Source organism: Eurosta solidaginis, chromosome 4 (assembly GCF_040869045.1).
Source record: "Eurosta solidaginis isolate ZX-2024a chromosome 4, ASM4086904v1, whole genome shotgun sequence".
NCBI classification, from domain to species: Eukaryota; Metazoa; Arthropoda; class Insecta; order Diptera; family Tephritidae; genus Eurosta; species Eurosta solidaginis.
In genome coordinates this window covers 252,475,642-252,496,916 of record NC_090322.1, presented here as the reverse complement: position 1 = coordinate 252,496,916, position 21,275 = coordinate 252,475,642, and the positions used below count along the sequence as shown (strand labels likewise).

The 21,275-nt window shown below is 39.8% G+C and overlaps 1 protein-coding gene across 1 annotated transcript in view; it reads left to right on the top strand.

Moving 5' to 3' along the window:
• LOC137251333 (ATP-binding cassette sub-family A member 17) overlaps positions 1 to 21,275 on the top strand; it is a 70,036-nt gene that overhangs the window by 32,039 nt on the left and 16,722 nt on the right. Inside the window, exons 10-13 of the mRNA XM_067785723.1 lie at positions 1,327 to 1,536; positions 6,021 to 6,159; positions 8,859 to 9,041; positions 16,871 to 17,530. Coding sequence (XP_067641824.1) covers positions 1,327 to 1,536; positions 6,021 to 6,159; positions 8,859 to 9,041; positions 16,871 to 17,530 — 1,192 coding nt within the window. The remainder of the gene's footprint in view (positions 1 to 1,326; positions 1,537 to 6,020; positions 6,160 to 8,858; positions 9,042 to 16,870; positions 17,531 to 21,275) is intronic.

Here is a 21,275-nt window from a genome sequence, read left to right as displayed (position 1 = left end):
AACTAACCTAGCCGGTCCACCAATGGGGTGGGATCAAAATCAAATCCGTGCAATATCGCTTTGTACACAAATTTTTTTTCAACTGCAAATGTCTCCGAACAGAGATACAATTTTTCTTTTCCGCCTTCGGATTATTTATGTTGAGGTCAATACGTCTTTCAACAATTCTCCCGACATTTTTGTTCCGTATTAGCAGTCAAACTCTGTTCTAGACTTTTACCCTTATTTCGAAAATTCTAACCGTGTAACATATTTTATCTTAATTAACAAAGGTCCTAATTAAGAAATTTTAAACTTTACTGGAAAAGTTAAAACCATTTTATTTTCATATACATACATATACCACCAAAATCTGTGAAAAACGCAGTTTCGAAAAATCTGTTGGTTAGGACCTTTCTGAAGCTAACGATAAACAATTAGGGTAAAAAAATGTTCAAAAACCAGCTCGTGAATCGCGAATAAACTGAAACACAAAAGCAATAGATATCATTGTGAATGAAACTAAGTGTGATATCTTCTGCATAGACGTCAAAATTCCAAAGTGATTGGATCACCTGATTTGTAATTGACTATCGCTGTCTCATTCTGAATCTCTTTCTATCACCCGCTGAAGATATGCGCCGCCATATTGAACACGCTGACACGCTGTCAAAACGCTAAAAAGTAGCCATATTGAACATCCTGTCAGGCAGTAGACAGATAAGATATCACACTTAGTTCCATTCACAATGATAGATATCTAGCATTGCATTCTGCAAAATTGTTGACAGGTGAATTTTCATATATTTTGTTGTTGTATTGCCTGTTGTATGCATTGAAAATTTGCTATGCAACCATGCAAGACCATTTGCACCTGATCGTGAACCGTGAATAATAGGGCAATTGGCCTAGCATCATTGCATTTGCAAACTGGTGTAGTATTTTCACACAAAACGCCAAAAAAATTATATACGGCTATGAATTTGCCACGTCATGGCAATTACGCAACCTCAAAAACCGTAGTTTATGTTTGTTCATGCGTTGCAAACATGTTTCTTATTTTAATCTAGATAAGCAAAGCCTACCTATCTAATCTCATCTGTTGGCAAATCAATTAATGCTTCAGCTGGCACAATGAACTTGGTTAGGAATTTTGCAGAATGTTTAAAACATACCAATTTAGATTTACGGGGGAGAATTTATTCATCTTGTTGATGATTAGTTTTGCAACAATTTGCATAGAGATTTAGATATTAAACCGCTTTGTTTGGATTTGCGCAAATTTACGTATCATACATATAATCACATACATATATTATTTACAAACTGCACCCAATTACTTTATAGGGTTATTTTCATATATACTTTTTGTTGGAGTTTTCGACGCTAGCGATTGGGCTTTTTATATGTGGGCCATATTTCCCACCTTTTCACTAATGGAAGGAATAAGCAGCGTATATACACACACTAAAGAAGAAATGTATTGTGATGAAGCATGCAAAGATGATGATAAATGCAATAAAAATGATATGTGCAATACTCTGCCCCAATGTTGTCGTAAGTATATGAAACAAATTAATAATATAGCGAGATTGAAAGTATATCTACAAACTACATAGGTACAAAGTGGGATCGCATGCACAGTTTCAACTTCTGTGAAGTTTTTCCAGCCACAAAAAAAATTTCTTTTTCGAAATAAAACACATACATTTTCACATGTTCTATACAGCAAAAATATATCTGAATATTTTATTTTGATACATTTTTTATTTTATTCACGTTTGGCAATAAAAATCTTAACTTGGAAATCTTCAAAATCCATCTGTCATTTGAATTTAAAATTGTCAGTTCGATATTTATATGTATGGTATACCAACTTGGCGGGTATTAAAAAAATACCTTCTACACATTTTCAGAAAGTTTAAGTAAATACATATTGTGATTGTTGGAAAGAGGATGAATTGTTTAATTAATACAATCCTTTGAAACAAAAATAAAGAAGTAATTTAAAATTACCATGCAAATGGCACATTACAAATCAATTTCGCAAAAAGTACAAATGACTTCCAAATGACTCTTTTGATCGCATTTCATCGCATCCGGCATCAAATGCAATCCACACCCGCTACTGACATTTTCTTACTAAAACAAACCCGGCAAGAACACAATGGGTAAACGACCCTTCAAAAAACACGAGTACTCCATAAATAATGTAAGGAATACACCTTTGGGAGTATAGGAGTGTTCCAAAACTAATCTGTATTCATACAAAAAATGTGCTCCAATAAACATTGCGATGTCCTAGGAGAGCAGTAGGTGATCCCACTCTCGCTTTGTTTGTGAGTATTCCATAGACTACATACGTGAGAGTACTTTCCAAAGTACTTTCACTGTAGTACTCCATGGGGGAATTATGTCGGAAAGAATTATCGGAGTGAATTTAATTTAAAATGAAAGTAAATGAAGAGGGGCAATACAACTTTTATATTTTTTACTACGAATATTCTTATGTTATTTAGCATTTGCGTGAATAAACTAATATTTCTCTATACTATAGTATGTATACATAAAACCAGCGCGCGGTTGCATTTTATCAGAGTTGCCATAGTAAAATTTTATTACCAGTCATTTGTATGCAATATTTTACTTTTGGCAACTCTGTTCGACCGTCATCGTGTCGTGATCACGGTCGTTAAAAAACGAGCAATGATCGGCTGATGGTGGTCCACAAACGCAGTGCAAAGGAGTATTGTTAGAGTACTCCAACATGAAGAAAATGGAACACGTAATCCAACAATTTTTGCAGGGGAGGCATAGCTCTTTTAACCCTTCTGTTATGTTAAGATCATTTGGTGATATTTTTTAGTAAAACAGGTCAGCATCCTACATATACACCACGTCCACCATATCACAAAAAGACCCATATATAATCAACTAAACCAATAAATATTACTAACTACATCAGAAGTTATCAAAGCTTTTACCAGTAAGCATAACAAATAACAACAAGAAGTACGTATGTGAACCACAATATTACACAATATTGTCTTGAACATAACAATTTAGCGTGTATCGTAAGAGTACATATATATTTGTATTAACTTAAAATTTTTCTATAAACCTGAGAATAATGGATAGAACTTATAAATGTTGAAAACTGCATCTGAGATTATAAACCTTTTAGGCGTTAAACATAGAAGAGATGGTCATTTTGTGACCTTAATAACACGTATAAATTTTTCTTAAATAAACAAGGGTTAAAGCCGAACTGGCAATTCCATCAGAAACTCCCTTGCTTTTGGATACATTTTTCTTTTTTTAATAACTATGACTTAATCAATTACGTCAGTGCCTTTTCTTGTGATGGATTGGTGCCCTCGCAGTCGAGTCTTGCAGGGAAAGTTAAACGAGATGAGGTCAATGTAAACGCTTTCAAATGACTCATTTGGAAGTGCGCATTTGAGGCCAGTGAAAATAATATTTAATCTTCTGCGTTTAGGGATTTGATTTTGTACGATATAATTTGCAAGATTTAACGTTAACTCCTTTCAGATGCCTATTAGCATATCTTCACCTGGGGTTTTAACTGTTAAGATTTATTAAATCTCAAATTTTAACCTGCACTGACGCCACTAGTTTTGTTTGACGTTTAATTTTTTCGTATGGGAAAAAACTATAAAGTGAGGACACGTGTGTAGTTTCAACTTTCGTGAAGTTTTTCAACCTAAAAAAATGTATAATTTAACTACATTTTCATATGTTCTACATAGGAAAAAGATTTTTGAATAGTCTATTTAGATACATTCTTTTAATTTACTTACCTTTCGAAATACTTGAGAATCTTCAAAAACAGCTGCCATACATGAATTTAAAAATTGCTCTTCGCCTAAAGTGTTTTCCTATCAAAATATTACATGATATATGAATTGTAGGTTGCCATACCGTAAATATTGTAATGATTGAACAAACGATTGAAGATTTAACGTCAATCTTCTGCGTTTCGCGATTTAATTTTGTACGATAAACTTGCAAGATTAAACGATAAATCCTTCCAGATGCCTAAATCTCGATTAAAGCTCTAAGTGGAAATATTATGATATTAGAATACCTTCGTGAGTTTAATAAGTACGTTAAAGACTTTCAATTCGAACATGTCCCTTCCGCGACAAATGCTGTATATATTTTAGATTATAGCAATAAAACCATTTAATAAAAATTAGTTATTTAAACGTAGTAGTAACTTGATTAATGGGTATCGTCTATTTTTTGTCCCACCCATGACAGTTATAAAACTTACTATAATTATGATTTTTTTTCACATAACAGTAATGATTGATAGTGTCAATTACTAGAGGTTTGTTCTCCAATGATGACAGAGCTTTGACACTGCCAAATTTAAAAGTCAGGACGGGTAGCTTTTATTAAGTAAGGAAAACGGGAAATAATTAAATCCCCTTCAGCGAAAGTTGAAGTAGAAAAGTACCTTTAGTAGTATATTAGTAGTGATAATATATTTGTAAATGCCAACAGGTTTTGGGGGAAATAATTCATTTTCTAATAAATATTTCGTGAATTGATAAAGAGTTATGTTTAGTCATTCTTTCAGAATTTGTTTGAAGAATGCCGTACGTTAGAATTTTATTCAAAACTACACTATCTCAAAATTTTTTTCATAAACTCCCTATCTGCCCATAAGTTCAATGCATTTTGACATAAGATGAAGATAATGAAAAGCATTCTGAAATAAGGCGTTCTTCAACCTAATTTTTATATAGGGCGTTTTTGGTACCAAATCCTGAATTGGGACATTTTTGAAAAATATTTTGAGATAGGATGATTTTGAACAGGCAGCCGACATGGGGTGATACTATACTCAGCAGTCGCAATGAACTGACAAAAAATTAAAATAAAACAAAATGGTTTATTGTCTTAGAACTTTATATTCCGACCTTGACTTTGACAGACAAGTTAAGCTTCTGTGCGGTCCTGCTACACAGGGAGTATTCACCTTTTTATTCTAAAATTTAGGAAAGCTCTTTTCCGTTAAGTATTTATGGAAGTGTTCCGGATAAACCGTTATTATTAGAATATTCGGAACACGTTCATTTGATACAAGCTCACGAGGTTGATTCCAAAAATTCTTAAATGGAGACGAATGTTCCGAACATACGGAATGAATAAGTTAACATGCTCAATGAGTACATTTCGTTATGGCGTCTCCATTATTTACTAATGAAATTTTTACGTGAGTGGATTTACTAGTCGAGCTTTTGACGTTGAACGATGAATTTTGAATTGGTTTAGGCTTCGTATGTTCATAGGTTTACGAAAGTGCACAATTCCTTTGTGTCCGTAGTTTCATAAAATTATCTATGTTCAGCCACACTAATAGACCTTGGCATAGTTTCAAAATTCATCATCAAATTTAAAAAATTGTTCTAAGGCATTATGCAGTCGGGTATTTGTAAACTGATTGCTACCTATTTCTACTACTAATATTTTTCGAAAAATCGCAAAATAAAACAATACCGTTAACGGATGTCAATTCGCTTTGAGCGCAAAATGGCGGCAATTGTCAAAAAATTTGTCGGCCGAGCAAACCTCTTGTGATTGAATCATGAGAAATTCCTAGCTGGTTTTATTGGAATGCTTCAACAAAAATGAAATATTTCGTACAATCGTCCCATCCATGGCGGAACCATACAAGGTGACGAACATAAATAAAAGTTCAATGTACTTTGTTTTTGTAAATCGATGGACTAATATTAAAATCGCACTGCGCCGGAAGTTGAAGTGTCAAATCATTTTAAAAAAGTACCAATCAGCCGATTTCCAGTAGTCACCTGTTTCTGGTTCCGCTATGGAACCCGTGGCGATTTTACATCGTAGATCTAAAATTTAAAAATAAGCAATTCGTAATCATCACTTTATGGAAGTTAAGATCCGAACACATCAATCACTTTCTTGAATACACGTTCAATATGCCTATCATTTTGTAAAGTTGAATATTTATTACTTTTAATATTTTTGTATTTTTACAGTCGAATCCATTTTCAAATTCCATGACCCTGGAATTTTATGGCCAATCTTATTTATGACAATATCTGCTATAATAATATTTATTATCTTATATGTCATAGAACATGTCAAAGCTCGGAATAGATTTTCAACAAAACGAGAGTATGGCTAAAAAAATACGTAATCTTTTGTAATCGAGTCTGAAAAAAAACGAAGCAAATTCTCATAAAAAGAAAATCCAGGTAGAACTGCTCGCTCGCACAAACCTTGCACTTTTCTTCTACGGAGGTAATTGACATACAGAGTATGCCTAAGTTGTGGAGGGAACACATCTTATTGCTAGCTAGTAAGGGAACCCGACACCCCAAGCGCTGATGATGGAAAATACCTTTCCGTGCTCGACTATGACGAAGTGAGAATGACAATATCCCGGCTAAAAAATCACGAGGCGCCACGTAATGACGGAATACCCACCGAGCTATTCAAACACGGAAGCGAAGAGTTGGTAAAGAACATCATCAACTCCTATGCCGGATGAGCGCATACCTCCAGAATGGAACTTGAGTGTTCTCTGTCTTATCCTCGAGAAAGGCGATCCCGCAAACCGCTCCAATTACCTCAGAATCGACCTGCTTAATATCGCGTACAAGATTCTATCTAGCGTACTGTGCGAAAGACTGAAACCCATAGTCAACAAATTAGACCTTATCAATGCGGCTTCAGACCAGGCAAGTCTACTATCGACCAGATCTTTACGATGCCCCATATCCTGGAGAAGACTCACAATAAGATAATAGACAGCGCGAAATGAACCTACTTGTATGCTATGTCTGAATTTAAGTTCCCTGCAAACTTAGTAAGGCACTGCAAAATGACGTTGAGCAACACCACCAGATCCGTAAGGATTGAAAGGACCCAAGCCACTCGAAACCAAATGAGGGTTCTGACAGGGCGACTGTCTTTTCTGCGATTTATTTAACATAATGCTGGAGAAGATAATTTTAGGAGCAGAACTAAGCCGTGATGGAACAATCTATTATAAGAGCGTAAAATTACTGGCGTATACTGATGATATTGATATTATTGATCTGGACAAACGTGCTGTGAGTTCTGCCTTCTCGGGATTAGATAAAGCAGCACAAAAAAGTGGGTCTTGCGGTAAATGAGGACAAGACGAAGTACATGCTGTCATCAAAGAAAGAATCGGCGCATTCGCGCCTTGGCAGCCACGTCACTGTTGACGGATATAAATTCGAGACTGTGAAGGATTTTGTCCATTGGAACTGTCATTAAGATCAAAAACAATGTCCGCTTAGCAATCACAGAGAATAACTCTTGCCAGCAAGTGCTACTTTGGACTGAGTAAATTAAAGTCCTGTCTCGACGAACAAAAATCACGCTTTCATGTCGCTCATCATACCTGTATGGCTCGGAATCATGGACTGTGTCGAGAGAAGGTCAGATGGCTCTTGTGGTGTTCGAGAGAAAAGTTCTCCTAAAGAATTATGTGGTATAGAAAGAGGTATAATGATAAACCGTATAAAATTTACGCAGATTTGACGAGAGTGCAGCAAATAAAAACCAAAGGCTTCGCTGGCTATGTCATGTTATGCGAATGGACGAAGAAGCTTCGGCTTCAGCTTAGTCGACACCTCAGTTTGTAAGCAGAGGAAGGAGAAGACCTTCCTTTGTGCTCCCAATTGACGTCAGTTTTCGCGAAACGGGGATAACTGGAGTGACTTGTTACAAAACGGCTAAAATCGCTTTGGCGGTTAAGAGCCAATTAATGATGATAAATCATAAATGTAATACACCTATGTATATTGCTAATAGAAAATGCTCACAAAGAGTTTTGAGTTAGAAATAAAAACAAGACAGCCTACACAATTTTTGTGATTATGGCAGTATAAGTGTGACAAAGCTACAAAAAATAGTGTGACTAATCCCTAAAGAGGCCGATCTCCGATGGATCTGTTTTGTCTACATTGGGGCATAATTGATCCGCTCTAGTCCCTTTTGGGTATAGTTGGGATAAGTTAAGATTGAAATTCATGTAGCCTATTTTAAAAAACATAAAACAGCGGCAACGAAGTGAGTTAAATAAAAAAGATTATAGGAGATTGATTCGAGTTATTTAAAAAAAAAAATGCGGAGCCCTATACCGAACCTAAATGACTTGAACCATATGTTCCATTATCGTCCACCAGTATCTCTTGGAATTAGTTGGCGACTTAATTAATTTTTTTACATATTGAGATGAATCTACCAATATTTTGCATGTTTTAATATTGCGTTTAAAATGTACACAACCTCGTACCATACGAAAACTAACACTTTTTGATGAGAAAAGAGATTAGTCTTCGTTCGTTCCCTATATGGGTACAAAGGGATTGGTCCTATAGTTCCCGCTTGGGTATAAATGGGTACAATTAGTCTCTTCATAGGACATGCTCAAACAAAAGGGAACAGTTGAACGCGTACAAAGAGATCCAAACTGGCATTAGTCATACTCCTTTGCGACTCATCCCGGTCTCATCCTAAACTAATCGCATTTTTTGCAGGGGAGAAAAAATTTAAAAATTTAGGTACATTCGATTATTGAAAACAAAAACAAAAATATTTAAACAGCAATTTATCGGGACTCTGATGTTTGGGAGTGTACCTAGCCTGTAGCAGCAATCCTATATTGTATTACATATATGTTATTAATTAATTAAAGTCAAGCTGCTTTAACGCTACTTATTCGAGAGTGTGTGGTTTTTTTAACTCGGTTACAAAAGATTGCCGGTAAGGCAATTGTAATAATTTTTTACATTCATTTTATATATTTTAATAAATTAATTTTGTCGTTTGTTTTATAGTGTAAGAACTCTACGCTCTGCCACACATCCTTACGATGATCGAGAGGTAATGCAGTTAAAGCAACATATAGCGCATCAGGATTTGGAAAGCAGTATTAGAAAACGTTTTATGGTAGATCAGTTGGAATATAAAATACCGAAGAAAGGGGACACACTGAATACTATTTCATTTTTAGCTGAACCGTAAGAGACAGTAAAATGGTTGATTAATATTTTTTAGAAGGCGGCTTTGCTTTAAGCCATATTTAATGTTAAATCTCTGAACTCGCCTTGTAGGGTCAGACGGATTTGGAGAACGAAGGTAGTGGAAAGGCAATGAGCTCGTGAGGGAGCGGTAGAAGAAAATTGGAAAAGAGTACAAAGCTGAGAGTGAGTAAAAGAGTTGCCTCAAAGTACCCGGGCAGCACTAGGTTAGGTTAGGTTAGAGTGGCTGCCTCCGCTGTCCGAGCGGAGACTCACGTAGGCCGTTGTGGCCCGAAGGTGCTACCACGCTGGGGGCCCCTATTTCCTATTACCCTACTTTCGAAGAAGAGGAAGAAAGTTTAGACCCCAGTGAGGCTAAACCAGCGCGTTTGCCTAATGAAACGCAAGATGTCGTTTGGGTTTATAGATTCAAGCTCCGCAAGGCACCCAAAAGAGTGTCTGTGGAGGCATTGGTATCTGGTTTTTGACAGTGCGGGACAGTGGCACAGATAGTGCTCAACGCTTTCTATCTCCTCCTCGTCCCTACAGCTGCGGCAGAAGTCATTTGTCTGCAGGCCCATATAGGAACCGTGAGTGCCCATGAGGCAGTGACCTGTAAGAAGGCCCACTAGTGGGCTTATAGAGATACGGTTTAACAATATCACCGATCGCGATCTCTTTTCATCCAGCTTAGGCCAGATTTGCTTGGATATACTACATGTAGGTTCCCTCGCCCATCTGGCGTTTGCCTGATCCGTGAAAAGAGATCGCAGGTGGTATTTGCAAGTGTTTAGAGGAGGGCTGGCCCAACCAGCGGAAGTTGTTGTTTGCAAGTTGGTGGCTTCCCTAGCTAGCTCATCCGCGGCGCAGTTTCCTGAGATGTCACAGTGGCCAGGAACCCATATTATGCTTAGGTTGCAATTTTCATCTAGTCTGTAGAGGGTTTCTCTGCACTTCAATGCCACTAGTGACGAGGTGTTACTGCATTGCAGAGATTTTATGGCAGCTTGGCTGTCAGAGAAAATTGAAATAGAATTGGTTACCTGCAGGTTAGCAAGATAGCGGGCTGCTTCCCAGATAGCTATGAGTTCAGCCTGAAAAACACTGCAGTGATCAGGTAGGCGAAAGCTCTCGCTTAGATTGAGCTTCTCCGAGAATATCCCGCTGCCGACTCTGTTGTTTAGTTTAGAGCCATCTGTAAAAACGAAGATTTCGTGTGATCCCGGCTCCACGCCGTTTGCCCACTCGTTCCTCTCTGGGATTCTTGTGGAAAAGGCCCACTAGTGGGCTTATAGAGATACGGTTTAACAATATCACCGATCGCGATCTCTTTTCATCCAGCTTAGGCCAGATTTGCTTGGATATACTACATGTAGGTTCCCTCGCCCATCTGGCGTTTGCCTGATCCGTGAAAAGAGATCGCAGGTGGTATTTGCAAGTGTTTAGAGGAGGGCTGGCCCAACCAGCGTATGTTGTTGTTTGCAAGTTGGTGGCTTCCTTAGCTAGCTCATCCGCGGCGCAGTTTCCTGAGATGTCACAGTGGCCAGGAACCCATATTATGCTTAGGTTGCAATTTTCATCTAGTTTGTAGAGGGTTTCTCTGCACTTCAATGCCACTAGTGACGAGGTGTTACTGCATTGCAGAGATTTTATGGCAGCTTGGCTGTCAGAGAAAATTGAAATAGAATTGGTTACCTGCAGGTTAGCAAGATAGCGGGCTGCTTCCCAGATAGCTATGAGTTCAGCCTGAAAAACACTGCAGTGATCAGGTAGGCGAAAGCTCTCGCTTAGATTGAGCTTCTCCGAGAATATCCCGCTGCCGACTCTGTTGTTTAGTTTAGAGCCATCTGTAAAAACGGAGATTTCGTGTGATCCCGGCTCCACGCCGTTTGCCCACTCGTTCCTCTCTGGGATTCTTGTAGAAAATTTGTTGTCCCAGCAAGGGGGCGATGTTGTATGGTCCAATTTCAAGAAGGTTTCGGGGACTCGCTTCAGGATCCGGGTGTGACCAAACCTGCAGTCCCTCCATGGTTCGATAGCGTTGAGCCTTGTCGCGTTGCAGGAGGCACAGTATCTACCATATAGATCAGTTGGGAGAAGGAATAATATGGTTTCAAGAGCTTTGGTGGGAGTGGAGGGAAGGGCACCGCTGGTGAGCATTGCCGCCATCCTCTGCACTCTCGTTACTTTACTCTTGTTAGATTCGATATCGAGTGCCGTCCACCATACGGTGACGGCGTAGAAGAGTATGGGTCTCACCACTGCCGTATAGATCCAATGGACTATGCGTGGCTGGAGACCCCACCTTTTTCCGATTACCGACTTACAAGCGTAGAGAGCCATTGTGGCTTTCCTGGATCGTTCCTCCACATTTCGCTTCCAGTCAAGCTTACTGTCTAGAATAACTCCGAAATATTTAACCTCGGTATAGAGTTTGATATCCTTCCCGTTTAGGGACGGGAGGGTAAATTCCGGTATACTGCAATTGCGGGTAAAAAGCACCATCTCAGTTTTTTCACTGCTGATGCTGAGTCCGCATTCCATAGACCAAGTTAGATTAAGAGCATTTTGCAAGAGTTCGCCAAGCACCGGAAGGTGTTTGCCGGTAACTGTCAAGGCTATGTCATCGGCATATGCAATGACTTGGCATCCGGTGGGCTGTAGTATAGATAACAGAGCGTTCACCGTCAGGTTCCATAGTAGAGGAGAAAGAACGCCCCCCTAGTGAACGTAGAGATTTTGTGACCGCTGCTGGGAGAACGTTGTTGAAGGCTTCTTCTATGTCGAGAAAGATACCCAGCGTAAATTCTTTAAAGGCAAGACCCTTCTCTATCTTAGTAGTGACAGCATGTAGAGCTGTCTCTACGGATTTGCCCTTAGAGTAGGCGTGTTGGTTGTTAGAGATTAGTACCTTATTTACCGATCGTCTAATGTAGGCGTCCAGCAATCGTTCTAGAACTTTTAGGAGGAAGGAGGTCAGACTTATTGGTCTGAAATCCTTCGGACTGTTGCCCGATATCCTGCCTCCTTTGGGTATGAAGACTACCTTTGCCTTGGTCCATTCCGTGGAGATATAGACCAGGTTGAGGCAAGCCTTGTAGATTTTAGCTAGCAGCGGGCTTATAAGATCGCTTGCAGCTTGCAATTCAGCGGGAAATATTCCATCCTTTCCCGGAGATTTGAAGGGTTTAAAGGACTTGATCGCTCCTTTTTCGCTTACAATGTGGTCCAGGGGTTGAAATATCCCTGGGTTAGATTGCGTGTTTAAGATGTATGGTTGAGATCTGCAGCCTGGAAAGTGAGTGCTGATCAGGGTTTCGAGAATGTCCGTACTAGAAGTGGCCCATTCTCCGCTCGTTGTGCGAATGCAGCTTGGAGGTATGGGGTTTTTGGAGTGGACCTTTCGTAGGCGATTGGCCTCTGAGACTTCTTCGATGTCATTGGTGAAGTTCTTCCAGGAGTCCCTTTTGGCCTTCTGGATTAACTTCTTAAAAGATTTTAAGGCGTCCCTATAATGGGACCAGATTCCCGTGCGCTTAGCCTCGTTAAAGAGTTTTCTGCTGTTTTCCCTCTGCTCGGAGATTTCTTGGTTCCACCAATAGGGTTTCTCTTTACCCCTCACCTTAATCTCCGGTCAGGCTACTGTGAAGGCAGCGTTACAATATTTGGTGATAAGATCTACTGCTTCTTCTATTTTTGACGATGAGTCTAGCTCACCGAGAGAAGCAAATGTTGTGTCTAAAGGAGGCGCTTCATCAGCTGTTAGCGGCAGGCTCGGCCTACCGTGAGAAGCGTTCTTTAGGAGAGTAGAGGATAGGACTTTTTTATAAAGGTTCCAGTCCGTACGTCTCCTATTCCTGTAAGCCACCCTAGGCGGTGTACGCAAGAGCAGAGTGAAAATAATATACATATGATCAGAGTAGGAGTTTTCGTTGGAAACTCTCCAATTTTTGACAAGGTCAGAGAATGCCCCAGAAACTAGAGTAACATCTAGAACCTCCTTCCTGTTTAAGGTGATGAAGGTTGGTTTGTCTCCAGAGTTGCAAATACTTAGATTGTTACTTATAATAGAATCAAAATGAGACTCACCCCTACTGTTAATATCGGTAGAGCCCCAAGCAGTGTAATGTGCATTGGCATCGGCCTCAATTATTATCGGGAACGCTTTACTGTGGGCCTCCCGTACCGTTTTGCAGAGCCGGTTCTGCACAGAAGTTGGGCGATCGTGCTAGAGATATGCGGACATCAGCCAAATTGTTTGCCCCTGTAGCTCGAGGCTAATACAGGTAAAGTCCCCGTCGCTAAAAAGTGATAGTAAAATAAATACTAGATTTTTCTTTACTAGAATACAAGATCTGATTCTACCTGTCACGGGTGGTATCACCAGCCGGTAGTCCTTAGAAAAGAGTCCACAGACCTTGCTGCCAACGACCCAAGGCTCCTGGACTAGAACGACGTCCTCATACGTTGTGCTGAGGCGCAAGATTAGGGCAGCCGAGGCTGCCTTAGAATGGTGCAGGTTTATCTGCAGTACCTGCGCGCCCGTTAAGGTTCGTTTGCGGCATCGACGTCCATCCTCTGCTGATCCGCATCGTCGAATTCGGCATCCGACGGGTCGGATTCCAGCAGAAGCTGCTCGTCCATGCCCGTAAATAACTGGCCCGCAAACTCAGATAACGAGAGTGCATCGCTCTCGGCATCCGGAGTGCTGCGTGCCAGTTCGATATCGGCCCCATGTCCACTCAAGGTGTTGCATGGGTCCGTGAGATTCATTGTCGCGGTTGCGGATTCGCTCGAGGCGGTATCCCCAATCACCAGATCCTCCGGCGCGGTGGCGGTCCCTTCCCCAGTGCCATGGGTAGCAAATCCACTCGGGGTGTTTCTATCTGACCCCTCGCCCTGAGGTACAGGCTCACCCTCGTCCGGTGTTTCCTCCTTCGTACCATCCCTTCGAATTTTCAACGTGATGGAGTAGAAGCCGTAGCTTAATACTCCACCACATTCGTCAAGCCAAGGGAGAGAAGCCTCGTTTATGATGAAGCCAACATAACGCTGCTTCGCCCTTGTCTCGCCGACCCGGACTATCCTCCAATCGCTCGAAGGTAGCCCCTGATTCGACTCCGCGATGGTATCCAGGATCTCGCCAGGATCTGCTATGCCGTCTGGGACCCAGGCTCAAGCTCTCGGTCTGTTCGGAATTTCTTCCACACCGACCGCATCCAACCTGGCCCCAGGCCACAGCTGTCCTAGCGAAGCTATGGCGAGTTTGTAGAGCTTGCACGAGCGCTCATCGGCGCAGGAAACAAGCTTGACCCTACCCTGGTACCAGCCGGCATCACGTATAGTGGGAGCCGGCCCCGGATACTTGGTCATGATGTCCTTAAAGATCCTGAGAAGGCCGTTAAGGACATCCTTCCAGTTATCCGGGGTCATGTTCCCATCCGGGTGACCGCGGTTCAAAACCGCCAGCGTAAAGTTGGCCTTAGCCGCCTCGCTGAAGGTTTTGGTCAGGGCAGGGGGAGCAGAGGTCGAAGGCCGGTGCCTTTTGGGATCGCTCGAGGCATTTCCCATAGACCTTTGTCCCTTAAGGGCCGGCATCTTCGGGTCAGAAGGTAGTTTGGTGGCAGAAGAGGAAGGGGGATGGGGTTGTTGTTGCTGCTCTTCTTGGCAGCAATAATCTTCCTGGCCCAGGCCAGAGAACTTTTTTGCTCTGCCGTCAACTTGTCGCTGGGAGAGTTTCCAAGTTTCTCAACGATTTTGACGGCATTGCGAATGTTCGGCTGGTTGTGGACCGAAGTCGGGATTCGCTTATTTCCCTTGGAACCCTCAAGGGGTTCAGCCGGCTTGCGAGGTGGCTTTGCAGCGGAGGAGGCAGTACTTTTTTCCGTGGAGGATTTAGTGCTGTTACCAGCCACCTGCTGACAAGAGGTGCCCGGTACGGGCGTGGGACGGGCCTCCTGTTCTTGCTCAGTCGGACGTTGCTTTCCCTCTTTGGGGTTAGCTTTAACGGCTGCTGCGGAATTGGACTTGCCCTCAAGGGGTTTAGTTCTTCCGCTAGCTTGCACAGGTGGCCGAAGATTTTTTTGTTGCCGTGAAGGCCTGGTCGGCGCCGTCTGTGCGGTTCCCGACGAGTTGTGGACTTTTTTAATGCCTAGTCCAAGGGCGGCATCTTTACCCGTGCAGGGATCCGAGGCCAGGTTTTTGTTGCTCATTTTATCTTGTTCGTTAGCTGCCTACTAAGGTGAGACCGTTCGGCAGCCTGAAGTTAAGGGATAGGGGAAACAATGCGATCGACTGCGGTAGAGCCCTATACCGCAGCAAGTCGCCGTTACTCCCGGAGGTGGACCGGTATCCGGGAGACTCCGTAAGAATACAGTCGGATGCCCCTGACTGTAAACCATCCAATGGGCACGGAATCGCATAACACCCTGGATTAGGGTACACCACCTTTTGAACTGGGCGTGGTCCAGTTCCCACCTTGAGGCCACGTTTAAAAACCATTTCCATATGCCTAAGCTATTAAGGAGCTGGGGCACAAATGGAGATGATTCCTAAACTTAGCTAGCACTCCCCTGGAAGGGGAAACTGCTGTGCATATTACCAGCCGGCACCCTCTGGGAGGGTTCAGCCCAAGGATTTGTGCCAGCCGGCAGCACTAGTGTTACCGATGTTGATGGTCCTTTGCCGGATGCAGATCCGGTACGTTCAGGTACCAAGCCAGACCATCATGGTAGCCGTCGTCGACCCTACCGACCAGGAGAGTAAGCGCTTGACATGGATCAGTCAAAGCTAGTTTGCTGGCAAAGAGCTTTTATTCCACAAACCCTCGGTACCGCAAACCGGTATGGGGAAGAAGCTTCCGGCAGAATGAAGGGGCTGGAAAGGTGATAAGCCTGCTTTGAAGATGCAGGACAGTGGCACTCTAATAGCGAGGAAGCAACCAAAAGCTGCTAGTCAAAATAGAGCGGTGACTAATAGCGATACGCGAGCAACAGAGTAAGGATGTGAAAATGGCTGTCGAGCCAAAGGGAAGCAACATTAAGAGTACGCCGTTTTTGGAGAAGCCAAAGGAAAGTAAAGCTGTAACTCCAGTTGTCCTTTAGAGGATAAATGAAGTGGCGAAGCATTCCCTGACTGGCGCTTATTAATCGTTATTCTTTTGGTCAAATGTTAAATTTTAATTACAAAATTCGTGCCGGCCGGCCTGTCAAGCTAAATAAAACCGTTTGAAAATATTCACAGCTTAAGTCATTTAAACAGATGCTGATACGACTAAAAATAAACTTTCAACACAATCCAGGAGCCATGCCTTTCATCTGGAGGGAAGGCTTCTGGGTTCATCGCGCGCAGCTTCGGTACTTGCTATGCGATATCGGAGGGCAGGGTCAGAGTATAGCAAGGAAATATGTACCTGCACTCACTCCAGGGATCGTCGTAGGATAAAATTAATTTCGGTCACATCGCCCATGCTAAATTCATTGTATACTGAATTTCTCTGCAAGTATTTACGTTAGAGCACTGAAGTTTGGTAAAAAGTTAAATGCACTTTGTCTGGTAACAGCTCCAGAAAAAGCGAGAATAATGGTAAAAAAAATGTCATACTGTACATTTCGTAGAGTAGTTATCGTTGATGTTTGAACATTGGTAGTTTTATAATGAAAGTGTGAGTGGGGCTGGGAAAGTGGTAGTATTTAAAAATTTTAAGATCTTTAAATCCGAAGCACAAAGTCTGCCGAGTTTGCTACCATAAGTTTTTCGTAGAAACGTGGGACGAAATCCACCCATCCCCAAACTAATATTGATTATAATTTTGTTTGTTTACTTTTTAGTGGTCAATGTATAGCCATATACGGCTCTCGTCACAGCAACAAATCGTATTTTGCTGGACAGGTGGTTGGTGAAAACACATTCGCCTTTGGTGACGTCTTCGTCGATGGAGCCGAACTAAAATATGAGCCAGAGAAAGCATTTAAAAAATTATCATATGTACCGCAAGATCATGGCCTTTGGAATAGTTTTACACCAAGACAGATTTTACGTTTCTTTTGCTTGTTACGAGGCATTGAATACAAAAATATTCGACCAGTTTTGCGTGATCTTTCCAGTGCATTCTCAATGGGAAGTTATATGGATAAACCAATTATGTTGCTTAGCGTGGATCGACGCCGCAAAGTTAATATAGCACTCGCTTTAATTGCACATCCCACAGTTGTCATATTAGACGAACCAACGCGTGGACTTACACCAAAAGCTTGCCGAGAAGTATGGAATGTTTTACGTTACAAACGTTATATGGGTAAAACTCTTATAATAACAACAACGGACGAACATGAATTGGAGGCATTATCAGATCGTCTATTAATTTATAATCGAGGCGAGATGTGGGCATATGGTAATATTCAAAATCTCCGTATTAGATATACAAAAGGTTTTTTTTTGTATATAAAATTGAGAATTGAAGGATCAACAGCAGAGGAAGCAAAAGATAAGTACGTAAAATATACAGTAGCTGACATATAATTAGTGTTATCAACATCATCCACATCACAATTAGCAAGTACCCGATTTTAAGGAAATTCTCTTCTGCCTAAATTAGCAGACCAACATGTCTTATGCCGACTCCGAGAGGCATACGTTTTAGACAACTTTTTTTACAGTGTTTTGATGTCAGTTATGCAGTATTTTGATTCGAGAACCTTCGGTTAGTTGGGTCGGCACACAACCTCAATACCATGGCGGTCAGGGAAATTTGCTATTTTCTTTTAGGGTTTGGTGCAATATGTAGAAAATTAAAATGTTGGAAAAAATTAGGAAAACCGGACATTTCGAAAATAAAAATATTGAATTTTTGATTCGACATGTCGAAAAAAATATCGAAATAATGTAATTTATGATGGGTATGAACGATGTGTCGAAAATTGAAGTGTCGAACGACGAAATGTCCAAAAATACATATCGAAAAAGAAATGTAGAAAACCGAAAGTCTCGAAAAAAATGTCGAAACGAAAAATGACGAAAAAGAAAATGTTGAAAAAAAAAAATTCCGAAATAATCTAATTAATGATGTGTAAAGTTCGCGCGAAAAAATGGGCTTGGTACGATATATAGAAATTAAAATGTCAAAACACGAAATGTCGAAAAACAAATTTTGAAATAATGTATTAATTAGATTATTTCGATATTCGTTTTTAATTGTTATATATGAATGTAGAAGTATTTTGAACTCGGTATCAATAATCCGAAGACGGAAAGTAAAAATATTTCTTCTTTTGCAAGATGTTCACAAGAAACCAAAAAATAATATCCAGCTGATCTAAAATCTGGGCGCGACCAAAAGTTTTCCCTTTATGCATAGGTGGTCTTCGACCCCGCTTTAAACAAAAGCCTAGTTGGGTCCAGCACAGGCTACGCTATACACAGTTTTTCTGCAGAAAAGCCTTTTTTGCATAATTGGGTTTGTTTACAACCAGTTCATGAAAAATATAACACATGAAAATGCACAAATGTATTTTGCAAATATGTCTTTGCAAGTATAAAAGTATACCAGGCATGCAAATTTTTTTCGACATTTCTCTATATTTCTTCGGCCTTTTTTATTTGCGCAAAATATTTTTTCGACATTTTATTGTTCGACGAAAAATAATTTCGATATTTAAAAAAATTTTCAATTTCGACATTCCTGTTTCGATATCTTTATTTTCGACTTTTCGTACGGATCCGCGAAAGAAAAAATATACCAGGCATGCAAATTTCGACACATCTCTATATTTGTTCGGCTTTTTTTCAATTCGGCAAAATATTTTTTCGACACAATATGATTTCGATATTTTGAAAAATTTTGATATTTCTGTTTCAACATTTTTTATTTTCAACTTTTCGTACGTGTCCAAAAAAAAAAAAAACCTGATCTAAAATATGGGCCATGCATAGGCGGCCTTCGATAGCCCTGGTTGGGTCCAGCATTGGCTATGATATCCACAGGATTTTTGCAGAAGCCAAAAGTGTGTTTGTTTACAAATAAATCATGGAAAATAGAACAGCCATGAAAATGTGCATCCTTTGCAAATATTTTGCAAATTTTTTCGACATTTTCGAGTTTTCTCATATTTCTCCACCTTTTTTAATTCAGCAAAATATGTTTTAGAAATTTTTTTCTCGACAAAATATGATTGCGATATTTTGTAAAATTGTAAATGAAAAGATTAAAACCAGCTGATGAGGATGAGCCAACCATATAATTAAGCCATGTATTCAATATTTCGCTTTGAACATTGTCTAATTATGGGGACACTTGATGTATATTTAAAACCGACCGAATGAAGGAAAGCTCTCGCTCGAATTTTGTATCAGCAAGCTATTGAAACCAATGATATTTTTAATAAGATTAAAAGACGGTCGCTCTTGGATTGGTCGAGAACACTCCAGATTCTATTTTAATTCAATTAATGTTCTGGTCGAACATTGATTTGTCACAATTCGGCCATCATCTCTCCATCAACACGCCTCTTCTTCTTATTCTCTCTTCCTGTTCCTCGTCCCTTAATCGTCTTTATATTCCTCTTAATTTTTCCATCCATTTTTCCTCTTTCTCATTTGCTTCTTCATCTTTCCATTCCTCTTGTTCGCCCTATATCTAAATATATTTCTATTCGAATTTCTCTACCTCCGTGATTTCGTCCTCCTTTTCCTATTCATATTGATCAGCCGTTAAGTGATCACCAGCGATCACTTGCAAACGCACCGTTGGGTATTTCCGATCCATTCAACAGTTTGGACTTTATGTCAAATTACTGATGACTGATTTTTTATGTTACATTCACTCAACGGGTGTGGTCGGCTGTGACAGTTATTTGACGTTTCGAAGTGTTGCTTATGAAAACACAATGAAAAGTGTTAATCGGTTGTGTTTTCTAAAAGCGCTGGGGCAGATTAAAAACTACATTATTTCCAGAATGATTTTGGATAGGGTAAATCCGAATTTAGAATAGTGTGTTGGATTTTCGAAAACGTCAGTTGGAGTTTTGAAACCGCCATTTGAATTTAGGAATTGTCAATTAAATTTTAGAAAACGTCATTTGGATTTTAGAAAGTATCAATTGCATTTTAGAAAACGTTGCAAATATCAAATTCACTATTTCTGAAATCCATTTGACTTTTTCTCAAATCTTATTTGCGTTGTTTTAAATAAATTTGTTATGATTCAAGGATCGATTCGAGCTCAAGGCCAGAATTTTTTTCTAATGATAATTATTGTTATTTTTTAACTTTTCTATAATTGAAAAATTGTATTTTTTTTTGGAATAGTAAGTAGAAAATTTTTCAGACTACCTGCCATAGCTGCGCAGATAGATCCATTTCGAAGGATGCTAAGACTTCATCATCAGTACGCTAACCATTTAGCTATACATCCCTTCGAAATGGATCTATATGCGCAGCTATTTTTCGAAAATGTGAACTGAATTTTAGACAGCGTGGATATAAGTATTTTTTTTTAATTTTCGAATATCCAATTGGCGTTCTCTAAAACACATTTGGTTGCTTCTAAAATCTAATTTATGTTTTATAAAATCCAGTTGGAAATTCTACACTATTTACAGATGGATTTTAAAAAGCGATAATTGCAATTTAGAATAGTCACTTGGATTTTCGAAAGCGTCAATTGGATTTTACAATCTTTCATTGGATTTTCGTCTTAGAATTTAGAATTGTTAATTGAAGCTTTGAAAGTCTCTTCTGGATTTTAGAATTGTCAATTGGATTTCAAGAAACGAAATTTGCATTAAGGAAAGTATCAACTGGATTTTAGAAAGAGTTGAAAAGTTCAAAATTATTCATTCTGAAATCCAAATGACCCTCCTAAAATCCAATTTGTGTTTAAAAGAAAAGTTTAAATAGCGAATAACAGCCAATTGGATTTTAGATAGTATAAATATTATTTTTTTTTTACATTTTCTAAAATCCAATTGACGATTCTGAGACCCAAATGACGCTTTCCAAATTCCAATTGACAATTATGTATTTCAGCTGACTATTCTAAAGTCCAATTAGCTCTCTCTTAAATACAGTTGACACTTTCCAATATCCATCTTGAAATGGTGCAGCACCGTATCTTAATGCAGCAATTCTGTGCTAGTTTCTAAAGGGCAAATTAATGGTGACTTATAACCATAAAGCCATAACCAGATAAAACAGCTGATCACATCTCCCTTATGGAAATCAATGTAATCGAGCTAG